Source organism: Schistocerca piceifrons, chromosome 2, assembly GCF_021461385.2.
Source record: "Schistocerca piceifrons isolate TAMUIC-IGC-003096 chromosome 2, iqSchPice1.1, whole genome shotgun sequence".
Classification (NCBI taxonomy): domain Eukaryota; kingdom Metazoa; phylum Arthropoda; class Insecta; order Orthoptera; family Acrididae; genus Schistocerca; species Schistocerca piceifrons.
In genome coordinates, this window is record NC_060139.1 from 137,575,358 (window position 1) to 137,595,338 (window position 19,981).

Here is a 19,981-nt window from a genome sequence, read left to right on the forward strand (position 1 = left end):
GTCTGTGTAAGGAGGAGTTCATTTAATACACTTGACTGTAACTAATCAGTATTAGCTTCTGTGCACCAGCTGTTAGGAAATGATAACAACATTATAAGAGATACAAAATTTCATTTTAATAGTTCTATGATCACCACAGAAAGCAAAAACCTAACTTAAGAATGTTCAACTACAACTTGTCATTGCCAAGTCTTCTTCAGTAAATATGAAACCAACTGTAAGTACCCTACATGAGAGCAATTTGATAACAAGCCTCCATTAGGCTATTTATAAGATACTGGAATTTAAAGCTAATTTATTAGAAAAATATTAAAACTACAGCTTCATATTACCTCTTTACATATCAATCAAATTTTAATATTTATCATATCTCTTTGAAGTTGACAAGCTCCCTCTATATAAATTTCTGCTGTCTGTGACTGCAGACCGCTTGTGACATCATCTTGAAGTTCTTTATCAGAGCAAAAAGTTGGTAACAAAGCAACATTAGCATATGCTCGTACAGGTGGAAATCATTTAGGAACAAGGCCAGGTGATAGTCTAGAAGTTAAAAAATTCTTTTGTTTGCCACACAAAAAGTGACTGAGTACTACACACAAAACATGACACTGGTAGTCAAAAAGATGCATTGCTTGTTTTGAATGGCTCTTCTCAGTTTTTTAAAAATCTCGCAGGAAGTTACTGAATTGATTGACCTTCAATATTCCATAAAAATTACAAACAAGATTCCTTTAGTGTACCAAGAAACTGAAGCAATAATCTTTCTGGCTGGCATGGTTTGGCATGGTTTTATTATTATTATTATTATTATTATTATTACGAGGCAGTTTGACGTCTAAATTTGAGCACCCATTTGTCTCTCCATTAGCATTTGAAACCTACATCTCATTACTGGCCACGATTCTGTTCAGTAAGCCTTCTCCTAGAGCATCATAAAAAAAAAGGTCCAGAGAAACAGTAATTTGATACATTTTGGGATATTCATGAAAACCCAACAACCCAGAATTTGTGGAACCCTTCTTAGAAGAAGACTTGCACTCATCACCCATGTGACTCGGCATTGTTGTGTTCAAATGTGGCATGTAGAGTTGCTAAACAGAGAGGGGAGGGCAGTACCTAAAACTTCATTAATGTGATAGTTCATATTCACACTGATTTCAATACATACGAGACAAGATCACATATTCTATCTACTAGCACACCAAAACATCACACTTCAAGTTTGTCTACTGTATCACACAGAAATGTAGGGTGGCAGATTATGGTCATTATGATAGTGTTTAACACAAAATGAACCATCACTGTAGTGAGCATCACATTTTGCCACAAGATACACCAACAATGGCACTCACATGCCAATTGCAGTCAGAAGTGTGTTTGACCAATGGAAACCTATGCAATGACAAAAATTTCACAATTCTGCGGTAGCTGGAGTTGTACAATCAATAGTTTGATCCATCCCCACTGCAGTGCTCCAGTGCCAAGCCACCACTGTGGCAAAAGCTATTTGGTCTGTTACTACTATGTCGACAAGAAAGTGATCATCCAGTGGCTCTGTAACATTACACGGTCCACTATCCATTTGTCACTTCATACAGCCTTCTTCTACGAACTGGTTCTACATGCCCATAGTAGCATGCCCTGTACGGTCAGAGTGTAACATTATACCAAACCCATTTACTGGGGATCTATCATTCTGCCCCAGTAAAACTCACTGATGGTTACATTGGGCCCTTTCATTTCAATGAAGCACCCTGGCATTTGCTGTCAGGTTTGAAATTCATTTGATGCCTCTGCATTGGGTGAGATTGGCATAACACTGACTTTCCTACTCAAACAAGGGGGGAATCACAGGTGCCAACTCCATGGGGCCTGAGGGGGCTCGAGCCCCCTCAAAAACTCGTTTCAGGTGATGGAGCCCTCCAATAATTTAAGAAAATTATTAGTTATATTATGCTTAGTAAAATCACAAAATTACGTTGGAATTTTTTATTTTCCTTGTTTGACGATAGCTACCTTTTAAAATACATTCAGTAATGAGTTAAAACAAATAATTATTATGGTAGTAAGCAAGTTAACTAAAAATGAGTGGTGCGAATCATGACAGTGTTACGGTGCTGTGGGAAAACTTAGAATTTGTCCCCTTTTGTGAACCTTCGGGTAAAGTCTGGCGCAGGCACGCCAGCACTGCAGCCACAGCATCATCAAAAGGACTGGAGCAGAAGCACCTGGAACCCTCCCCCTCACGTCACCTTGATGCTTCGAGAGATTACGACGACGCGGCAATATAAAGCTCACCCTGCTGTCACAGTCATTCAGTGTGGAGAGTTTCATTCAGTTCATGCTGAAGATATGTTTAGTGTTCCAAATTTAGTGTCTAGTGGACTATTTTATATGACTATTTTTATTCATTTACTTTAGTCTCTTAGTGTATTGAGAATTAAGTTTGCAATGGATAAATTTGTTACCAAAAATGCACGCTTGGAAGGTGATGATACTGCAAGTCAACCTCCTACAATTATTCCGTCATCAATTGCTTCGTCGTCTTCAGGCGAGAACCATTCACAGCCAAAATCTGGACAATCTGATAAGGGAAGATCATTTCAGAAGTCTTGGTTGATCAAATACACATGGCTAGAATATGAAGCATCTACCGAAAAAGTTTTTTGCATAACCTGCACAGAGGCAAATGCTAAAAATCTATTACAATTTCCTTCAAAAAAAGAAGATGCATTTGTTTTCTAACTGCAAAAAGGCTTTGGAAAAATTCCGTCTTCGTGAAAATATGTTTACGCCTAAAGAAGGTGTTCTGAAACTAAATTCTATCACAAACGAAGTGTGGCCTCCCAATTGAATTAACAGTTAGATAGTGATATGAAGAAAGGCCGTTTAGCTCTTGAGACAATTTTTACAACCGTGCAATTTCTATGCCGACAAGGACTAGCAATTAGAGGACACAAAGATGTAAATTCAAATTTTTTCAATTGTTGGAACTCCGAAAGAATGACATACCTAAGTTTAAAGATTGGTTAGGGCGTTCGGGGTATAAGTAGATGTTCCACGATATTCAAAACGAGATCAATGATCTAATAGGAAAGTCTGTGTTGAGAAAGGTATTGGCTTCAATCAAGAAGACTGAACATTTTTCTATTATGGTTGACGAAACAAGGGATTCTTCGATTCATGAACAAGTGTCATTTTGTATTCGTACTGTCGATGATTCCTTAATCATCAATGAAGAATTTATTGGCTTATACGAGACCCCCAACACTGAATCACAAAATCTGTTTAGTATTTTAAAAGACTTTTTACTCGTCTTCATTTGTCAATGTATAACTTATGAGGACAGTGTCTCAAATATGAGAGGTAAGTTCAAAGGACTAAAAAAGTTAGTTTTGGATATACAACCAAAAGTACGATATGTGCACTGCACTGCTCACAATTTAGACTCAGCAGTTTTAGACAGTCTCCGCCATCTTATGTCTATGAGTAATACTATAGCTTTAGCCAAGAACTTAATAAACACTGAAAGCGAATCCAACAAAAGGATGGGACTTTTCAGAAGCATGCGCCATGGCAGCGCCAACAACCAAGCTGGTCTACGACCCCTTTACCCGAATCGATGGACTATGCGAGCTTCTAGTATCTTGAGAATATTGAAAAACTTTGAAGAACTTGTAGAGTTTTTTGGAACATTTTCTGCCGATGACAAAACAGAGCATGCAATGAACCCAGTAGAGGATGTCAATGAAAAAATTCAATGCCCTCATCTAAGTGTTGCTGATTTGGAAAAAATATATGAAGGCTTGAATTGTATATTGAATGGAAGGCGTGATAGTGTTGAACACTTTTGGGAATTGTGTTTAAAAGAAAACCTTCACAAGTTGATGATCCTTCGGTTCCACAGAATCAAAGTATACCAAAGAAGTATGAAAACAACGAAGCCAGCTCACCTCACACCTTCAAAACCCCAAACTACAAAGCTATTTACATTGAAGCTTGTGAAACAGTGCAATCTTGCATTACTGAGCGGTTTGCTTCAACTGGATTCGCACAGGTCATTGCAGTTGAACAAGGGTGCTTGCTTTTAGTAAACAGAGGTGAACCAAATTTGGAAAAATCAACTGAGTTTTTCAAAAATGACCTAGACATTGAGAGACTGCACTTACACTTGAATATATTAGCCGATATCACTAATAAAAAACAACTGGTCTTAAAAAAAGTGTGTGATGTACAAAAGTACATTACACAAGAGCCTGCAGTTAGAGAAACGTTATGTGAAGTGCATTAAGCTTCTCTAAGTAGTTCCAATCATGACAGCAACAACAGAACAGTCATTTAGAGCCCTTAGATGTCTGAAGTCATGTCTCCAGTCAACAATGGGACAGAAGCGATTGAACAACTTGGCTATTCTTCATGCCCACTGAGATGTTTTGGATGAATTGGATATCCGACCAGTCATCAATGACTTCATATTCAGTAATCCAGTCAGACAGTCAACATTTGCATCTTTCTAAAGACACTCTAGCGCTAATAATGGCGTTTAGAGCAATATTAAAAATCTTTATAAAATAGAGAATTAAATACACACAAAATGTTAAATTTTCATTTTTAAAATATTAGTACTAGTTTAGTACTGTATTACTATGTTACTATAAAACTGTATTAGTTATTTTCAAATACTTAAATATTCTTAGGGTGTAAGACCCAATTAAAACCCGCTATTTACATACTTTTTGACTGAAAGTATTAGGCATACTGTATTGACTTCATTAACTGTATTAAAGCATTAACTTTGAGATATTGTTTTTATTTAATGAATCCAGGGCCTTATTCAAATGAAGCTTGAATTAGCTATTTCACTTATTAATCAAAGTTCTATTGCTGTGCGACAGCAATATTTTATGTTTTGTTGTTTTAATGATAGTTTACGATTTATTTAAATATAATTTCAGTCTTTTCAGAGCTATACATTCACTGCTTTGTAATAGTCTATAAGCATGATTATTAGTGTAAATTAAATTAGATTTTTATGAAAATATTGTGCATATTTATGTTTTGTTTCTTTTTTCGAAGCCAAAAAATGTGACAGGCTTGTCAAGTTTTCTGGAGTGAGGAGTTATCGAGAGTCCAGTTTTCGGGGTTCTAATGTTGATCATATGACTCTAAAATACTTTTAAAAAAACTTTAAAACTCACTATTTTTCATCTAAAATTTAGAAAATTTCCCAGGGCAAGACCCCCAGTATGGGTCCCTCCAATATTTTTTATAAGTCAATGCCCCTGGGGGGAATACATCTAAGACTGTAATTTTGTCTTAATTTCAAGATGCTGATACACTGTTCTACACATATTCTCCAAGCATGGATTCATTTGGGTCATTATTTTTGGGTACTGCAGTTTCACAGCCATCAGAGTTGTTCAATTGATTCTCAAGATTGATGTTATTGTGACACATTTATATGAGGATAACAAAAGAAAAATTCGGAGTAGGTATTAAAATTCATGGAGAAGAAGTAAAAACTTTGAGGTTCGCCAATGACATTGTAATTCTGTCAGAGACAGCAAAGGACTTGGAAGGGCAGTTGAACGGAATGGACAGTGTCTTGAAAGGAGGATATAAGATGAACATCAACAAAAGCAAAACGAGGATAATGGAATGTAGTCAAATTAAATCGGGTGATTCTGAGGGAATTAGATTAGGAAATGAGACTCTTAAAGTAGTAAAAGAGTTTTTCTATTTAGGGAGTAAAATAACTGATGATGGTCGAAGTAGAGAGGATATAAAATGTAGACTGGCAATGGCAAGGAAATCGTTTCTGAAGAAGAGAAATTTGTTAACATTGAGTATAGATTTAAGTGTCAGGAAGTCGTTTCTGAAAGTATTTGTATGGAGTATAGCCAGGTATGGAAGTGAAACATGGACGATAACTAGTTTGGACAAGAAGAGAATAGAAGCTTTTGAAATGTGGTGCTACAGAAGAATGCTGAAGATAAGGTGGGTAGATCACGTAACTAATGAGGAGGTATTGAATAGGATTGGGGAGAAGAGAAGTTTGTGGCACAACTTGACTAGAAGAAGGGATCGGTTGGTAGGGCATGTTTTGAGGCATCAAGGGATCACAAATTTAGCATTGGAGGGCAGCATGGAGGGTAAAAATCGTAGAGGGAGACCAAGAGATGAATACACTAAGCAGATTCAGAAGGATGTAGGTTGCAGTAGGTACTGGGAGATGAAGAAGCTTGCACAGGATAGAGTAGCATGAAGAGCTGCATCAAACCAGTCTCAGGACTGAAGACCACAACAACAGCAACAACAACAACCACTTCATACATGTCATATAGAATACACTAAAACTACAGCCCAATCTGATCTTGTTGAGGGTGCAGTCTTATGGTGGAAGGTTGTAGATTACTAATTCTATACTTGAAATATTAAGTACATTCATAAGGTACAAGATAGAGTTTCATGGCGGTTGAAGAATGCTAGAAGGGATTCTGTAATAGGTAAACATGTTTGTATATATATTACCATGTAAATAGATACAGATCTCTCTGGAGAGCTGAGACATGAACCCTTAGATCCTGGAAAACTGGAAAATTTTCCAGGCATGTGAGCGGTATTCAAGGTGGAGCTAGATGATGAACTTGATGATGTACTCATATGCTGCTCAGTGGCAGTATTAACATACATTTGAACATCAGACTCATTAGATTTAACTTTGTGCATGGATGTTGCATCTAAAAGAGCCTTTTTCATTAACTCCAGTTCACTAGATTGTTGTTGGAGCTGATTTTCTTGTTGTAAAGATACTTGATGCAACTGGTTAAGACGGGCTTCATAAGTGAGAAAATTTATTTTGTCTGAATGCCCTGCAAATAAAAGAAAACATTGTCTTACTGTATGTCACTATTCAAATGCAAGTGAGGTACAAATACATCAAATTTGGAAGTTCATGTGGAAATTTTAAAGTTCATTAAATAATTTTGAAACAGCAAAACTTGTATCATTTAAAAAATGAGAAAATCACCAAGATATAGTTATAAAGTAACCTGATCATTCAAATCACTTAATATGACTGTGGAAAATTCATATGGAATGTAACAATGTTATGAAAACGATAGTTGCTACTCAGATAGGCACTACAAAAAGACTGTCACAAAGTAAGCTTTTGGCCAACAAGGCCTCTGTCAAAAAAGACCCCACACACACACACACACACACACACACACACACACACAAACGACCACAGTCTCCGGTGCTGAAGCCATACTGTGTTTGTCAGTGAATGTGGCTTCAGCTGCCAGAGACTGTTGTCATGTGTGTGTGAGTTGCATTTGCGTGTGTGTGTGTGTGTGTGTGTGTGTGTGTGTGTGTGTTTTCGTCCCTGTTGGCCATAAGCTTATTTTGTGACAGTCTTTTTTTGTGCCTATCTGTGACTCAGCATATCCACTATATGGTGAGCGACTATCTTTTTCATAACATTGTAACATGGTGGGATGTATGTAACAGCCATTAAGTTACAACAGACATGTAGAACTTTGGATATGATTTATATGTCTTATACAAACTACGTATTTACACCAGAAAGATGGCAGGTACGACACTGGGTTCAGTTTCTTACCCCCAGTAAAAATGTCAGGTTTCTTGAGGTATAAAAATGAGTTGAAACCACACTGGTATATTCATTAACATTCAAAACAAGAAATCAATTACCTTCAGCAATGCATGAAAAAAAACCAGCGATATCACCGAGGTATGAATCTTCTTGGCTCTGTGTTAGATACTCACTTTTGATGCATAGTGAACTGGAGAAAACCTTCATTCAGATTTTGTTAAGGCCGATGGAAATAACAAAATGTAACTTGTGGGCACATGCAATTGCTGCAAATGCTCTTGAAGGAGAGATGCTTCTTAATCATATTCACTGTTAGTTTTATAACAAAAGTGACACTCTGTAATGTTGTTGGAATACAATTAAAACCACTGTCTGGGTGTCACCATCTGTGTGTCATATATGCACTGCAGACTGGCACTGAAGCAAGTCTTGATGGTACCTGTGATACCATCGCATGGACCTTTATCATTTAATATGGCGAAGAAATGCCACTCTACACAGACACTGAAATCATTCTGATAAAAAGATATGTTTGCAAAATTTTTGAAGTTTTTATACAGAGCTACAGCATCATCTGAGAAGTAATAAATGTACTTGCATGTTTAATGGAAACAGGATATCATGGAGTTAACCAAGTGACACTGGAAAATACGAATACTCATCATGTCATATTTATGGCATTCTGATAGGATAACAAATAAAATGTGATCTATTCTATAGGTTTCTGGTTGTTTCTAATAAACAACAAAAGGATGAATAGTAATCTGTGCATTGTTCCAGTGAAATCACTGGATCTAATCGTGCAGGCCAAATTCATAATTCTCTGCAAAATCACATATAACCACATACTCATTGCCAAAAAGTGTCTCTTTCAGATGTTGCAGAAATTCAAACAGTTAGATGGCTATGAAGGAGTGGAGCAAGAACTTTTTTAATTTGTTGATGAGGTTTTCCAAGAAGTATTCCACAGAAGGCAGGTGAGTCTGGAGAGTTGTTCTATTTGTAGACATCCACAGTTTAAATATTATTTCATCAATTCCATTTTTCTGCACAAGGCAGTAAAGTCTGGAGTGCTGTTATGCTTGTAGATGTTCACAGCTTGTAGATGTTCACAGCTTGTAGATGTTCACAGTTTCATCAATTCCATTTTTGTCAAACAACTCTCCCACGTATGTCAAAAAAGACTGTGTACCTAGGCCGTTCTCATGTGCTGATATAATTACAACACTTCAGCTTGGCGAGATTACAAATGATATGAGCAGGACAGTGTTTGTATGTGTTAAGTCGAGAGTTGGATCACATGTTTACTACTTCAGTCTGGAACCTCCCGACATGAGCTTCACATTTTGGAGAATACTGCACACAAATGAACAATTAGAACTGGTTGCATCAGCCAGAACTCAGTTCTTGGCTTGTAACTGGCAGAATTTGAATAATCCTACTTTCAGTCCTGGGTGTTTATCTTTGAATGCTTGATGCAGCTCATTCAGGTTTCCCAACATCACTCATTTCTTTTATGAACCCTGGAACCATTTTCCTTGACAAAAACAAAATCCTTCTTCCCAGGCAAACAGCGGCTTATGAGATATCTTCTCTGTGGAGAATTCTACGACATACTTCACAATATGTTTACTAAGGACACGCCCAGGTCTCGGATTAGGAGTTACTAAGATATCACAATATGTGACTCATTATCTTGCCTTCCTCATTAAATAGTTTGAGGCACCAAATTCATTTGCAGTCTTTCAAATTCTCCAAAATTTTGGAAAAAGTGTCAACATTTGGATCTTATGGTGGTAGATCTAAATTTCCATTTCAGTTACATTATAATTTCAGTTTCCACATTTGTTTCATCCTCAGCATTTTCTCATATTTACTTTGGAATACTTCAAACATTTCCTTGACATTTTTCTGAGCATATGTTTTCTGTGTCTTCTTTTCCACCAACCACTGTCCAAGGGATACAAGATTATCATTTAATGCAACTAAATTGATACCTTAGGCTACAGATGTGCCTGTATTATCCTTTCTCAGCTAAGTGCCTTTTTCACAAAACATAAACTGCTTGTAGATTCACAGCATGGCTTCAGAAAAGAGCTAAGTACAACCACAGCAGTTACTCAGTTCATCCATGAAGTTTACTATCTGTTGGACCAGAAGATGCAGACTGCAGGTATATTTGTGGACCTGACAAGAGCATAGGGTACTTCTGAAAAAGCTAAAATCTTATAGTATTGGGGATCAAGCCATGAATCTTCTAACCACATACCTGCTGAATCGTAAGCAAAGCCCTAAATTGTCATACGAACTACATAATAAAATCATGAACTCCCAGTCCACCAGTGAACCTGTATAACAAGGTGTACCACAGGGCTCAATCCTTGGACCCTTTCTCTTCCTTATATACACTCCTGGAAATTGAAATAAGAACACCGTGAATTCATTGTCCCAGGAAGGGGAAACTTTATTGACACATTCCTGGGGTCAGGTACATCACATGATCACACTGACAGATCCACAGGCACATAGACACAGGCAACAGAGCATGCACAATGTCGGCACTAGTACAGTGTATATCCACCTTTCGCAGCAATGCAGGCTGCTATTCTCCCATGGAGACGATCGTAGAGATGCTGGATGTAGTCCTGTGGAACGGCTTGCCATGCCATTTCCACCTGGCGCCTCAGTTGGACCAGCGTTCGTGCTGGACGTGCAGACCGCGTGAGACGATGCTTCATCCAGTCCCAAACATGCTCAATGGGGGACAGATCCGGAGATCTTGCTGGCCAGGGTAGTTGACTTACACCTTCTAGAGCACGTTGGGTGGCACGGGATACATGCGGACGTGCATTGTCCTGTTGGAACAGCAAGTTCCCTTGCCGGTCTAGGAATGGTAGAACGATGGCTTCGATGACGGTTTGGATGTACCGTGCACTATTCAGTGTCCCCTCGACGATCACCAGTGGTGTACGGCCAGTGTAGGAGATCGCTCCCCACACCATGATGCCGGGTGTTGGCCCTGTGTGCCGCGGTCGTATGCAGTCCTGATTGTGGCGCTCACCTGCACGGCGCCAAACACGCATACGACCATCATTGGCACCAAGGCAGAAGCGACTCTCATCGCTGAAGACGACACGTCTCCATTCGTCCCTCCATTCACGCCTGTTGCGACACCACTGGAGGCGGGCTGCACGATGTTGGGGCGTGAGCGGAAGACGGCCTAACAGTGTGCGGGACCGTAGCCCAGCTTCATGGAGACGGTTGCGAATGGTTCTCGCCGATACCCCAGGAGCAACAGTGTCCCTAATTTGCTGGGAAGTGGCGGTGCGGTCCCCTACGGCACTGCGTAGGATCCTACGGTCTTGGCGTGCATCCGTGCGTCGCTGCGGTCCGGTCCCAGGTCGACGGGCACGTGCACCTTCCGCCGACCACTGGCGACAACATCGATGTACTGTGGAGACCTCACGCACCACGTGTTGAGCAATTCGGCAGTACGTCCACCCGGCCTCCCGCATGCCCACTATACGCCCTCGCTCAAAGTCCGTCAACTGCACATACGGTTCACGTCCACGCTGTCGCGGCATGCTACCAGTGTTAAAGACTGCGATGGAGCTCCGTATGCCACGGCAAACTGGCTGACACTGACGGCGGCGGTGCACAAATGCTGCGCAGCTAGCGCCATTCGACGGCCAACACCGCGGTTCCTGGTGTGTCCGCTGTGCCGTGCGTGTGATCATTGCTTGTACAGCCCTCTCGCAGTGTCCGGAGCAAGTATGGTGGGTCTGACACACCGGTGTCAATGTGTTCTTTTTTCCATTTCCAGGAGTGTATATTAACGACATTGCACAAACCATTAACTCCTATATTGTAAGCCATGCAGATGACACATCAGTCTTATTCTATGGGAGGGAATCTAATGAGCTAGTATCTCTTGCTACTAGTGGTGTAACAGAAATAACAAAATACCTCAATGATCAGGGACTCTAGGTAAATGTCACCAAATCTCAACTAGTGACATTTAAAACAGGCAGTTCTCACCACAACAATATGAATAGTGTGTGTAATATCTCTGCAACAGAAAATGGTAACTGTAAATTCCTGGGTGTGTATGTTGATGAAAATTTGCAGTGGACATACCACATTAATTTCGTATGTGGAAAAGTCAGTAGTGCCGTATATCTCCACAGCTAGCTCGCAAAGATAGTTCCTAGCCAAGCACTGAAATTAGTATATTATGGAACACTTTAGCCCTTTCTCAAATATAGAATTGAACTAAGGGGCTGTGCAGCTGATGTACATTTGAAAAGGATACTGCTACTACAGAAAAGAGCACTAAGACATACACATGGGATGGGACATAGAGATTCATGTCGTGAAGTGTTTGTGCAGTACAAATATCTAACAATATATTCTCTGTACATCTTCAAAATAGTTGCATTTTTTATAAGTCAACCAACAGAAGCTATCAAGGGCAGTGATGTACATGATTTCAACACTGAAACAAAGTGTATCTATTTCCGTAACAGAACAACGTTAAAGATGACTGGTAGAAGTCCACATATCAGTGGTTTGATTTGGTATAACAAGCTACCAAACGCTCTAACAACGTACACGGGAAATGTTTTTAAAACAAAATTAAAATCTTTTCTAATAGAAAAATGTTTATATTCTTTCAATGAATTTTAAGATAGTGATTGTAACATGAGGCATTAGCATTTCAGTTGTAATGTGATAAATGTAAAAAATAGACATAAGAAGCAACAGCTACAATGTAGTGTATTTTAAAAGTGTAAATATAACCATAGTATTAAGTCTGACATTTGCAAAAGCCATCAATTTCCTACATATATCACATATTTTGTGGTCTGTCATTATGTCACTGATAATATCAATCATCCTCATTTGCACTTTGTATATTACAATTGACTGCTAATGGCCTGTTCATATTGTTACCTTACTGTGAACTGCTATAACACCATCTTTTTAACAGTTTTTCAGTACTTTATGTCATTCTGTTACAGTTTGCATTCAACTGGTATTGCTTTACTGTATCACATTGCTGTAGATATTAATTTATATCTTCTGTTCCAAATGCCATCTCACCTTGATTTTTTACTATGTTATGTAATGTACCATAAAGAAGCAAATACATTTTTTCAGAAATTCTGAAGGTGACATGTTTTGAGATATTCAAGGTAAGAGGTCAAGGTCACTGACCTTAATTACACACATTAATGAATATGGCTATGTTGGATGTCTTCTGAAAGCTTGTTATTAATCCTTTCCTAAATTATCTGTTTCACAGCTATATCTCTATTAGAATAGATGTTAAAGCCATTTTTGTCACCAATGTTTGTCAAATTTTCCGCACATTTTTTAGAACTTTGGGCAGCTATATTTTTGTTTTGCTTGTGCTACAATTCTGAAATTTGGCATTTTCACTCCCTTGACATGTGCAATGAACACATCAAATTAGAGGAAATTTGGACTTGATTGAGTCAAAAATGGTACTTTTCTGTATTGATCTGTCATGGAATGACTCACAAGTATGTACACTTATTCACTTTCATAAGGGGCTTTCTTTTCTTTGTTGAAATCCTTACCAATACAACAGCAAAAAGTCTCATATCCTCTCAGTATCCAGAAGATATGGTCAGACATCAATGTAACTTTGTGCACATGCACACCATTGGGAGTATATAAACGATTAGAGCTGCAATTCTCTGTAACAGGTGGAATGGCCACCAAAGTGTGTTACTGTTGTTCACACTTAGTTTTGTTATTAATCTCAGTAGACTGTATAAGGGGCATGAAGAGTCATATCTTGAGTAATCATTGAGTGCTGACTTGTTTTCTCTCTGGCACTTTTGAAATCACTTCACAGCCATTGATTCAGTAGTTCCTCTGCTGCTTCACCTACCATGCATGCACTGCTATTGAGAGGCACTGCTGATGCCTGGAGTGTTCAAGAGGATGGAGTGCTTTCTGGGAGGCTCTGAGTTGCTTGTTGTCAATGATTACAAAAAGAATATTGTTTAAGGACTCTAAGCGTATATGTCGAGTTTTGGTGTTTGCCGTAGTCCTGGTATTCTATTTGGTTCAGCAGAACATGGTTGTAATTCGGATGCCTCGAGATGGTAAAAGGTGTCATTGCTTGTATAGATTAACCACTGCTGATTGGTATGTTTAGTTGCTTGGTCACAGTGAAGGTATGGGCCAGTGTAATCGCCAATAGAGTGGTGCTGTTGGTTCCAAGTGTTCGCTGCCTTGTTTGCAGATCGTTACACTGTTATTGGCAAAGTTGATAATGGTATTTTTAATTTACTGAGTTATGGCTCAGTCACCATTCACATCAATTTACATGAAAGTAAGCAGCAGCCGGCACACAGCCATGAAGGATACCCCTGTTTACATTGCTGCTGTATATTTCAGTAAAACTTGATAGCAACAACAATGTCAGTTTGTGTCAAATAGTTTTTCCTTGCCACAGTGTGTTGATTAATGCTTAATTCATGAAGTTGAGAATCCGAGGCGAGTGTAGCTATGTTTGTGAACACCTACAAGTTAAAATGGCTTTATGCTTTTGACTTCCTTAATCTGGCCATTTTCTGCAATTGATTATTTGAGTAAGTGTTGCGGAGTGTTGACAATTGATCTATGTCTGGTTATGCACCAGCAAACCTTGTAATGAGGAAGGAATGCTGTGGATCTGAATTATGTTGTTGGATGGTCAAGCAATTCCGGGAGCAGACTCATGTTTTGAAATGATTTCATTCTGGCCATTTTTTTATTTAATGGTATGGCTAGGGCCCCCCCGTCAGGCAGACCATTCACAGGGTGGCGGTCTTTCAAATTGCTGCCACTTCAGCTACCTGCAGTCAATGAGGATGATAGGATGATGATGATGAGGACAGCACAACATCCAGTCCCTGGGCAGAGAAAATTCCCCGACCCAGCCAGGAATCAAACCCGGGCCCAGAGGATTGGCAATCCGTCACGCTGACCATTCAGCTGCTGGGGGCAAACATTCTGGCCATGACTGAGTGTCATACACAGTCTTTATTGACTAAAAAGGATCTTGTGGAAGTTATTCTGTGTGGTACGTTATCAAGAAGTAGTTGTACAATTCCTTGGTTAATCTAGTAGTGGTGAACCACTGTAGTTATCTGTTTCATTTAAGTTATTGATTTGACTGTAATTATTGATCTGGGTGCAGTTGCACTGCCTGGTGGTTAACCCATACAACATAGCTAGTCTGATTATTCAAGGGTACACACAGTGGACTGGCATCATACACCTGAAAACGTGTTGTTGTGAGATGTATTTAGTCAAGGCAGCAAAGCCAACCTGTTATCCAGTGGGTCTGCTGTGTGGCCACATTGCACTGACAGAGTGTAGTGTGTCAATTGAGAGATTCTGTGCACCCCTTCTGAAGTTACCATTATCACCTTGATGTTTTGTTATACTCCTATTTTAAAATCACATTGCACTGGCAGTGTGTAGTGTGTCCATTGAGAAATTCTGCACACCCATTCTGAAGTTACCATTATCACCTTGATGTTTTGTTACACTCCTATTTTAAAATACACTTAGCAGGTATATTTGGACAGTATTTCAGTAGAGTTGCATATTTAATTGCTTATTAGGGGCCTTTGTAACTAGTTTGCCAAAGCAGCTTTGGTTATTTTTAAGGTTGTCTAATAACTGACAATTACATAATTCTTTTCTAAATTTCATTGGTAAAGTCTTATTCCAGCTTTAAAATGACTAGTTCTAGTTAAATTTATTGCTGAGATATGATGAGCTTGTTGTATCTGTAATTTTAAGGGCCGCTCTTAAATAGTACTCTTGGTTATACAGATTATTAGATTTAAGATGGGTTGCATAGTTCTCGTTATGCACACACAAAGCAACTGTTTTGACTGAAGGAATGATTTCATTAAATATCCTCAGCTTTGAATGGGAGTGCATTCAAGGGCAAATTAAATTGCTCTTAAAGGATTTTCTTTAATGTCATATTGGTCATCAGAGTCTGTACTAAGCTATCACCAATGCTGCTGTAGTGATTTATGGTGATGGTTTCAGGCTCTACCAGGGCACTACATTGGAAATTCTGCTGTGCACAAGTCTCTGCAACCAGGGTGCTGAAGATGCCTCCATGCAGCCTGAGTAACAAGTGGACATAATGTGCCAGTCACCGTTGAGAGCTTCAGCTCTTCTGTCTCAATCTTTAATTAATAAAATCAGGATACAATCAACCTCATCAGAATTAATATCCAGCCCTCCACTCCCACTGTGTGATCATATCCCGGTTCAACTGTGAAGGACATGGAGATGCTGCACACCCATGTGAGATAGTGTCATCACACCTGATACTAGTTTGAAAGGGGCCACATTGTGGGTTTCCATTTAGTCAGCTGGATGAATAGTGCAATATCCAGATTTGATGGTCATTTGGATGTGACAGTGACCCAATGTTGTAATGCTTGAGTACAGGCCTACTCATCATCAACATCTGATTAACTATGTCTGGCCACTACAAGAAAGGATCATTACATTGTGCTCTAAACACATTATAACCCCTTCACATCTGCATCTGCCTCAGAACAAGTAATGGACTCCCTGCAACATTCTGTGTCATCTAGCACCAATGGTAATTCATCCAGCACCATTGGTCAAAGACTAGCAACAGCTGCATAAATGAATTACCGTCCCACTCGTAGGCTACCTTTAACACTACAACACAAACGGCTGTGTTTGGAATTGTGCCATAACTGGGGAGCATGGACTGCTGATGAATGGCATCACACTGTGTTCAGTGATGAATTGCAGTTCTGCACTACCCTAGATAACAATAGAGGTCCCATTTTCCTAATGTTTTGGAAAGTCATAGTGAGCTTACTTACAGTGTCATGGTGTGGGAGCCAACTGTGTATTACTTAAGGTCACGACTGCTAGTTATTGAGGGAACTTTGATGGCAACAACTGTCTGTTAAGGACATCCTGTGACCATATATGTTACCTTTCATGCAACAGTATCGTGGTGCCATTTTTCAACAGGACAGTGCTTGGTCACTCCTGGCAGGTGTCCCGGTGACCTGTCTGCATAATGTTTAGGCACTCTCAAGACAATCAAGTTTACCAGATCTGTCCCCAGTGTGTGGGACCAGCTCAGATGCCGACTCTATCCCAGTTGCAGTATTTGTGATATTAAGGACCAATTACAACAGTTGTGGACCAGCTTACTTCAGGAGAGCATACTATGGTTTTACGTCATCCTTCTCAACCAAATCAGTGTGTTAAACCAGGTCAGAGGGGGTGCAACATCATACTGACAAGCAGACTCATATTGACAAGTTCTTGGTAAATTTGCATCGATTTTGTAATCACTGAAATAACATCACATACCCTCTTCAATGGTGAAGTTTCATTTTGTTTTCTCCTCCTCTTCTGGGTGATTTTTTTCCAGGCAGTGGAGATACAGCATAACCTCCTAGGGAACCAATGATCAGAATATCCACACAGACTTAAAAAAAGTCGACCTGTCTGGCATAGTGGTAATTTTGTTTACAGGCCATTGTGTAGAGTTTTGCATAAAATTCAGAGAACAATGTTAGGTAACTGAATATCATCACTTACATACAACTCAAAAAAAAATTCAAGCAGTCCATGACAGGAAAGTTTTTAGGAACCAGGATTGTTATCTCTTCCATATTTAATTGGTGTTTGGTGTGACATCTCATGGCAATGACTGGAGCTAATCATGATTTTATTAACACTTAGGCGCCGACGCCCATAAAAATACGGGCGTGCGCGACCTGCCCAAAAGTCCGGCGCCTGTAATTTTATGGGCGCGTGTTCTCATTCTTCCCCTTCTTTCCTTTGTGTGTTCTTACGGCTCCCGCTTGTCTGGGAGGCGCTGCATGGACTGTAGTTCGAGTATTGGTCACTAGATAGTGTGGGCATGATGTGAAAGAGTGTGCTTCCCTTTTTATTTGTCGGGTTTTGTGAGCGGCGATCTTTTCCCGCGCGGTGTCAGTAGCGTCGACATGGTGAAGCGTGGCTTGACGGTCGAAGAAATTGCTCGCGAGTTATATCGTGATTTAGAAGAAATTGACGTTGATTTGTCAGAGGAAAATATTGTAGATGACTCTGATGATGATGATGTGGACTATGTTCAAGAAGAAGATTCTGGCAGTTCAGGTAAAGAATTCTGACAACAAAACATCTATAATTTTTGTTCAGATTTTCACTGAAAAAACTCTCAGTACATAATTATGATTTTATTTGCAAATACTACTCTTCTGATAGACTCAGAAGAGGAGAGCAGGTGTCCAAGCACTTCAGCAGCAAGTAATCCCGTCGATATTGTGCCTGAAGAAAGAGTGAGACTAACAGCGAGAAAGAGTGAGACTAACAGCGAGGGGGAAGCCGAGACATGCGCGCCAAACCGATTCTGAGGAAGGTTGGACGACTACTGATTGTGCACCGGATATCAATCTATTCTCAGGACAATTTGGAATTTGCAATGTTGTCAGTTTAGACCAGAACAGTGCACCTCTAGAATTTTTTTTATATTTCCTGACAGACAGTATGATGAAACAGATAAAGGAACAAACTAATCTGTATGCTCAACAATGCATCAGGAAATTATGAAGCACAAATTCCCTTTCACCCACCTGCTCATTATCAAACTGGAAAGGAGTTACACTTATGAAAATAAGGAAGTTTCTGGCAAAGTGTGGCGAAAAGACACAAGCTACCAGTGTAGTGAATGTAAAGTAGCATAGTGCAAAATACCGCGCATCAAAATTTACCACACAAAGAGCAAAATTGCATCCTAAAAGAGTTACAGGAGGTTACTGTAGATAAGACATACTGTATCCATCATAATTACAATTTTTGTGTAAAAAAAAAAAAAAAAATTCCTTCTAGAAAATACAGTGAATATACCATTGATCAATTTTTCCTTTTTTCAAAAACAATGTTATAATAATAACACTTGTCAAAAGTATGTATTAATTCAAGAGAAAGGTATTATATATGGTTTTAAACAAGAAAGTCTAGGTTTTTCATTAAGAGTAATTTTATTGCTATAACTGAAACCTTTAATGAGTTGTAGTAGTTTAAAATACGTTAAAATCAGCCAGTCTTTATGGTAGACACCCGCGCGCAATGGCTCAGGACCCAAAGTGTTAATATGTTTACAAACAATGTGAACATTCTATGCAAAGAGTGTGCGTGTGTGTGTGTGTGTGTGTGTGTGTGTGTGTGTGTGTGTGTGTGTGTGTGTGTGGGCGCATGCGCGCGTGTGTGCGTGAGAGAGAGAGAGAGAGAGAGAGAGAGGGAGGGAGAGTGTGTGTGTGTGTGTGTGTGTGTGTGTGTGTGTGGGCGCGCACGTGAGAGAGAGAGAGAGAGAGAGAGAGAGAGAGAGAGAGAGAGAGAGTGTTTAATTTATAGCATATCATGTATTGGAGGCACGTGCGCGTGTGAGAGAGAGAGAGAGAGAGAGAGAGAGAGAGAGAGAGAGAGTGTTTAATTTATAGCATATCATGTATTGGAGGCTGGGTGAGTAGGTCATGCCTGAGAACCATAAATAAGACAAAATAGAAATGAAAAAAATCATGCTCGATCTAAATGTTTAGCATATGACAACACTCCCCTCGTAAAACTTGGTAAGCATTAATTCATTGTTCAGACTCACTGCTCCAATTCTTTGTCATGTATGTTTTGTGGTAGACTTTTTCACTTTGCCACATAAAGAACTGAGTCCACATTCAGGTTTGATTCAAGGAAATCAGAAAGCTGAAAGCTTAGTCATCTGCTGCACCACTGAAAACACTTCCTTTATGAAAATGAAGCAAAGTAGCATCACAAAAGTTTTACTTTTTCCATAAAAAATTAAAAACCATAAATTTTGGATTCATGTGTATTTCACCATGCAATTGTTCTCATATGATAGCTTATAATGCTTTAAGATTAAGTAATTCACTGCCCACTGTTCAAAAAACGTGCAGTGAATTGGGTGTGCAAAGTGTGATTGCTAATCTGAGAGGATTATAAATCAACAGTCTGAAATTGTCACCTTTTTTCGAAATGCATCCTCCAAAAATACACAAAAATTTTTCAAAATCGTCTGTAGTCAACCACAAGGAATTTCTGAATCCCATTATAACCTCTATATTTGAGGTGTCGAGAATATCATGCCCATGTCTGTTTCTTCTTTAAGCAGATCACGAATTCACCAACATTTATGAGCATGCTGCTACTTTTTGGTTGCCACACTTTAGGTTATAAAGTACACTGCTGTTCATAAAATGTAGCTAAAACACTTTTTTTAAAAAAAAAAAAAAAAAAAAAAAA

General features: G+C 39.2%; 1 protein-coding gene across 2 annotated transcripts in view; it reads right to left on the reverse strand.

Annotated features, from left to right (window-relative positions):
- Positions 1-19,981, reverse strand: part of LOC124777442 (cilium assembly protein DZIP1-like) — a 286,339-nt gene that overhangs the window by 159,793 nt on the left and 106,565 nt on the right. For both annotated transcript variants that reach the window (XM_047252852.1, XM_047252853.1), the window contains one exon: positions 6,532-6,872. In XM_047252852.1, the coding sequence (XP_047108808.1) occupies positions 6,532-6,872 (341 nt within the window). The remainder of the gene's footprint in view (positions 1-6,531; positions 6,873-19,981) is intronic.